Consider the following 5,726-nt stretch of genomic DNA (forward strand, 5'->3'; position numbering starts at 1 on the left):
CGAGGACCGGGCCTCGACTGCATATGTAAGCTTTCAATTTTCTTTAAGTATTATAATTTACTTTTATAAAAATTTTGAAATACTGATTTAATTTAAAATAATATAGGGTCGCTACCAAAGTAGCGTGGAGGAATTCATCCGTAGTCATCTAGCTGGTGAATCAGGTGAGCCAACCCAACCTTCGTACGAGGATGCTGAAAGAATATGGTTGTTATTAGGTGTATTGGTATGTTGGCAGGTAGTGTAGCTGCCAAAACAGACATTTTATGCCAAAATTAAACCCAAAAAAAACCGACCAAAGTTGGTCGATTTTTAATAATAATAAAAAAATATTCCAACATACCGACCAAAGTTGGTCGGTTAATGAACATTGAATTCCCAGAATTCAACATTACCAACCAACTTTGGTCGGTATTTTGCCTGCATTGTTGAGGTTACCGACCATAGTTGGTCGGTAATATTTAATTTTAATTATTTTAAAAAAATATATATTTTCAATTACCGACCAAAGTTGGTCGGTTTATTTAAATTTTAATAATTAATAAAAAAATATAATTTAGTTAAACCGACCAACTTTGGTCGGTAAAATTAAATTAATAAAATATATTTTCCGACCAACGTTGGTCGGTAAGTACTTAAACTTGTCAGATGGTCGTTTTAAGCTACCGACCAAAGTTGGTCGGTAATTTTCGATAAACTTTGGTCGGTAAGCCATTCTGACCATCAAAACATCGTCCACACCCTAATGGTCGCATTTTGGTCGGTAATTGGCTATAACCGACGAACTTTGGTCGATTCTTTTGGTCGATTTTTAGCGAATTTCTAGTAGTGAGAGTAGCGGAGATGAGGATGCTGAGATAAATTTGTGGACATACTAGGAGAGATGCGGTCAGGAATGAAGATATTCAGGACAAGATATGTGTGGCCTCCGTGGTGGACAAGATGCGCGAAGTGAGGCTGAGATGGTTCGGGCATGTGAAGGGGAGATGTCCAGATGCCCCAGTGAGGAGGTGTAAGAGATTGGCGATAGTGGGTAGGAGGAGGGGTAGAGGTAGGCCGAAGAAGTGTACTAGGGAGAAGTGATTAGGCTGGAAATGACGCATCTCCAGCTTACCGAGGATATCACCTTTGATAGGAGGATGTGGCAGTCGAGAATTACGGTAGAAGGATAGTAGGCAGTCGAACGTCTTTCCTTTCATTTAAGTAGTAATATTATTCTTCTCGTATTTTCATATATTCTTAGATTTCTATAACTACCTGATGTTCCTTTTGTTTTGTTTTTCTATTATCTTGCTGCTGTTATTGCTTCTTAGACTTTTTCACTACTGCATTTCTTTCTCTATTCTTATGTGACTATGCATGTTTGCTTTGAGTCGAGACTCTATTAGAAATAGTCTTTTTACCGGTAGAGGATAGGGTAAGAATGTATACATATTACCCTCTCCAGATCTCACTTATGAGATTACACGGAGTATATTATTGTTATTGTTAATCTGCTCATAAATATATTTAATGGACTATTTTAAATTTATCCATAAGCATAACAGAATCATTGTTATCATTTTCTCCCTTTTTTATACTTACTGGAAATACGAAGAGGAATATGGTAGTAGCTATTCAACGGAGTATGTATTATGAACGAGAATTGGTCTGGATGCTTCACTCCTCGCGCAAGCAATCGAAAAAACCGGCAATCATCGACACACTACACCGGGGCCCACAGTTTTTTGTCCTAGTTAGCATCCAAACGACATCGTTTAAATGCAAACTTCCTCAATTGTCTAGACAATGTTACCGGCTATCCCGGTACCTCTTCACCCCAAAAATATATCATGCTTGCGCTCGTAATTCGAGACAGTTTCAAAATCATTCTCTCACAGTAACAGTAGCACCGTTATCTTCAACTCTCCTAATCTGCTTTTCACTTCTGTAAGTATTCCAAAATTCAGCTCTTTTTTTTAATACTATCAGCACAAATTTAATTTGGAATAACAGGTTCTGTGGTTTTGTGATTGGATTATATGATCATTGACTTATCTATCAGCTATTCTGCTTTAGCTTTTTAACTACTTGATTGGATATGGTTTAGGTTTTGGAATTTGTGCATCTTCTTCTTTTGGTGATTTTTGACGGAAGGTTGGAGATTTTTGTATATGTATATCTCTTCTTGTATGTATTTTCAGTAACTAGATGTTGATTGCTCAAATTGAATGTTAAGAACTTGTGTATAAGCTTTACACATGCACATGTTGCTTAATTATGGAGAGAGAGAGAGTTTTAATTTGCTGGCAAACAGTTAGAAATAGAGGGATGAAATATCAATTTTGTTATAATATGTTGAAGTGTTTTAGCAGTTTGGAGATGTTTTAAAGTAGTGGAGATTCTAATTTTTTGTTTTGCAGGTATAAATATGCATTTTTTTTTACAGGACAAAGTATTTGCCTTGAGACTTCTGTTTTTGATATTTGTCGACTTGCTAGTAGCATGACTATGTCTGTAAAGCATCAATGGATAACTAGCGAGTAGCGACTGGATAGGTTCAAAATATTGCAAAATGAGAAGTATTGAAAATTCTTTATTACCTTCCTTTTTTTTCCTTAAAAATATTTGATTTTTGAATGTGTTTCATGCTTTATGAGCTCCTAAGCTCCAATCTCTACTCACTTTGCCATTTCCACTCTCTTTCTCTCTGATTAATGTGAAGTGTGTTGAATCCAATTGCAAAAGATGGCAAATATTGCGAAAGGGGAGGAAAATACTCCTCGTGGAAATGAGTGGGAAGTTGTAACGCTTACACAGTCAGTATATGCTGCTGCCCCTGGACCAAAACAAGTCGACCTTGTCGATGATAATAGTGCAGAGTATGTAGCTGAAAGTTCTGATCCAATGTTTATGTCGGGGCACTTTGGCCTTCCACAAAATCAGCACGAGGATTCGGCTTTTCAACCAGATAACGATGAGATTCTTAACGGGCAGGGTGGAAAAGATGCTTCTCCTGAATTTGTTGCTGACAAAGGGGTTAATTCAGATACATATGAAGAGAGTACAAAAACTAAAGTACTGAGCACAATGGAATTTCCTGGAGATCAAATATTTGATGAAAAGGGTAGCATTTTATCCGCATGTGGTGCAGAATTTGAAGAAGATGCAGTCTTGCAGGGGCTAGGTTTGGTGGACAAAGAGCAGAATTTCTTTGATGCCACTACTTATAGTTCTTTCCATAGTGAAGAACCCATGTGTGGGTCAGCATCAACAGAGGAAAGCAATATTGTTGCAGAACCAGTTGAACCCTTTCACCAGGGTATAGATTCAGGCATGTCAAATTTTCCAAAGGCTAAAGATGAGGATAACTATGATGCAGAAAATCTTCCTTGTCAAGCGTGGTGGAAAAGGCGGGCTGTTTCACTTATTGCCCATGCAAAAGATGCAAATGCATTCTGGTCCGTTTTCATTGCTGCAGCTGTTATGGGCCTTGTGGTTATTGGTCAGAGATGGCAGCTTGAAAGGTGGCAGGTAGTGCAAATGAAGTGGCAGTTTGGAGGCAATGATGAGGTAAGTTTATTGCTATTCTACTTGAGGTAGTTTAAACTGCTGTCTTCACTGAGTTGATCATGTCCTACCTTGGTCCTGTCATTGTTAGTGAGTTTTTTAATCAATTAGCTGAATCATGTTGAAGTGATTGATTACTTAACTTTTGCCTTGATTCTTTTGATTGTAACTTCCTGAAAAGGAGGTGATTACATGATTTTAGTACTTCCTAATTTTTGCTAGTCAGAGGGAAATGTCAGGTAAATACTAGCAAATCAGATATTCCAATGGAGATAAGGATTCGAGAGACACAGGATTATACTCCAATTTGCTGGATTTAAATAAGGTCGTTTCAGGTTGGTTGCATGCCAGTTGTCGTACTTAGCAGACCTCCAATGTCTTCTTTAGCTTTCCTTCGTCCTCCCTCTCATTGCTCTAATTCTTTTTTCCTTTTATCGGTCCAGATTCCATTTCATTCATTTTGAACAATACCCTTTTGTTTCTTCCTAAGTTGATCATCTTTTCTTTTACTGCTTGAATCCGTTGTTATCGAGAGATTTCAATCTTTCAAATATCACTATTATTTGGTAATGCTGAAATATTTATTCTGCTTTACCTGGAAGCAGTGCATATTCGTGTTCCCAGGATACATGTGGGATATGTATTTTACTTTGTCAATTATTTTGACATGTCATTCACTAGTTGGATACACATTTATAAAGTGGGAATGGGAATGGAATGATATAAAGAAATTTCTTCCCCGGCTATTTGAGTGGTCTTTTAGGAGGTGGAAGGGAGGATTCGATGATATTGAGGCGAGAGGCGTTTATGGTGAGTTTCTTGTATCAGAGTGAATCATCCAGAGATGCAATAAAAGGGAGATGTGAAAGAAAGTGGGAGACACCAAGGCTTCTAGAAGGTAGCTTGCTTTACTTGGTGCACGTAGGAGATGCAATGATAACAGTAGGTAGTTCAAAGGAGAGGAGGGTTGTGGTGAGTTGGTATAGCTTGTGGCGGGAGTGGGGGAATACACAGACCATAGCCTAATACAATGCAAATACACCGCTCAATTTTGGCAGTAGATTTTTCTTATTGAGCTTGTTTCCCTCAGTATTTCGGCTGTCATTTGAGTTCTTACAACTAAATTTTAGGTTCTCAACCTATGAGTGGAAGTTGTTTTGCTCCCTTGGCAGCCTTAACTTTTTCTTCTTAAGTTGACTAAGGCAGGCTATTTTAAAAGATAAGAGGGCCCAACAAATAGGATCGAGTCTTGGAGGGGCTGATGGTATGAGAAAGCTTCACTCTGCTTCTTCTTTCTGATCTAGTCGATAACATGTAGATAAGACAGAGTGCTTAAAAATTAACTCGTAAACTAGACAGATTGAATACCTCTAAAGAGTTTAATGATCCTTTCTGTGGGGTTAAAATATTTGAAGAAAGATTGCAGCCAAATAGTACCTATGAGAGCCTAGTCTTTATAGCATTAGATGAGATGGCCTAACAGTGAGAAACATAAGCTGAATTAATGAGGTTATACACGTGGATGATTTATGGGGTTTAAGATTCTCTTAAACCATATTACCGTATTTCATATTTGCCGCTAATATTTCATCCTGCGATAAATTGCATTTTTGGATTCACCTACTTGCTTTCTACACATTGACAGAGAATGGGCAAAACTATTATTAGTCCCATATCCCGACTGAAAGATGTGATGATTGGGAGCGATCGCCGTGGTTCCTTTATCCGCGGGAGTGCATCAACGCAACGTTAAGATGATGATGATGACCAAAATGAGTTCTTCCCTGTGCAGTACATGTGCTAGGTTTGCTTTTCAGTGTACCTAATTTTTTTATTTTTTATTTTGCTTTTGACTGAGCCTAATGAGTTCAGTGTTGTTGGTGGTGGGGTTGTAATGGTGGGATCTATGAGCAATAACTATAATTTATAACCATTAGAAAGTGAGATAGGGAACATGAAGTGTTGGATACTAAAGGGTAACTTTTTTTATTGGCTGAAAGGTGATATCCGGATCCATATGTGTGCACCTCGACTATTTCATCGGCTAAATCCTACTTCTCACTAGCACAAGTACTAAGTGACTGCCCACAGATATTAGGCGGATAATAAGGAATCACTCAGTATTTTTTTAGATTAAAGAGCAGCTTTTTACTTGACGTGGTAATATATTGCTTCGA

The 5,726-nt window shown here is 37.8% G+C and overlaps 1 protein-coding gene across 4 annotated transcripts; it reads left to right on the forward strand.

Moving 5' to 3' along the window:
- The first annotated feature begins 1,794 nt into the window (after positions 1-1,794).
- On the forward strand, positions 1,795-5,495 carry LOC107809815 (ATG8-interacting protein 1-like). 4 transcript variants are annotated; one of them, XM_016634505.2, is made up of 3 exons: positions 1,795-1,929; positions 2,403-3,552; positions 5,195-5,495. In XM_016634505.2, exons 2-3 carry the CDS (start codon positions 2,728-2,730, stop codon positions 5,300-5,302), a joined length of 933 nt encoding a protein of 310 aa, XP_016489991.1. In that variant the 5' UTR covers positions 1,795-1,929; positions 2,403-2,727; the 3' UTR covers positions 5,303-5,495. The 4 variants fall into 4 exon arrangements, with proteins under 4 accessions (XP_016489991.1, XP_016489994.1, XP_016489993.1 ...); XM_016634508.2 differs by having other exon boundaries at positions 1,796-1,929; positions 2,728-3,552; XM_016634507.2 differs by having other exon boundaries at positions 1,807-1,929; positions 2,705-3,552.
- The last annotated feature ends 231 nt before the right edge of the window (positions 5,496-5,726 follow it).

The sequence above is a fragment of the Nicotiana tabacum genome, chromosome 23 (genome assembly GCF_000715075.1).
Source record: "Nicotiana tabacum cultivar K326 chromosome 23, ASM71507v2, whole genome shotgun sequence".
NCBI classification, from domain to species: Eukaryota; Viridiplantae; Streptophyta; class Magnoliopsida; order Solanales; family Solanaceae; genus Nicotiana; species Nicotiana tabacum.

What these genes read in the sequence shown, in the direction of transcription:
- LOC107809815 (XM_016634505.2), top strand. Translation starts at nt 2,728, where the DNA reads ATGGCAAATATTGCGAAAGGGGAGGAAAATACTCCTCGTGGAAATGAG. An exon ending in AGTTTGGAGGCAATGATGAG is followed by an intron (nt 3,553 to 5,194) that starts GTAAGTTTATTG and finishes ACACATTGACAG; the next exon opens with AGAATGGGCAAAACTATTAT.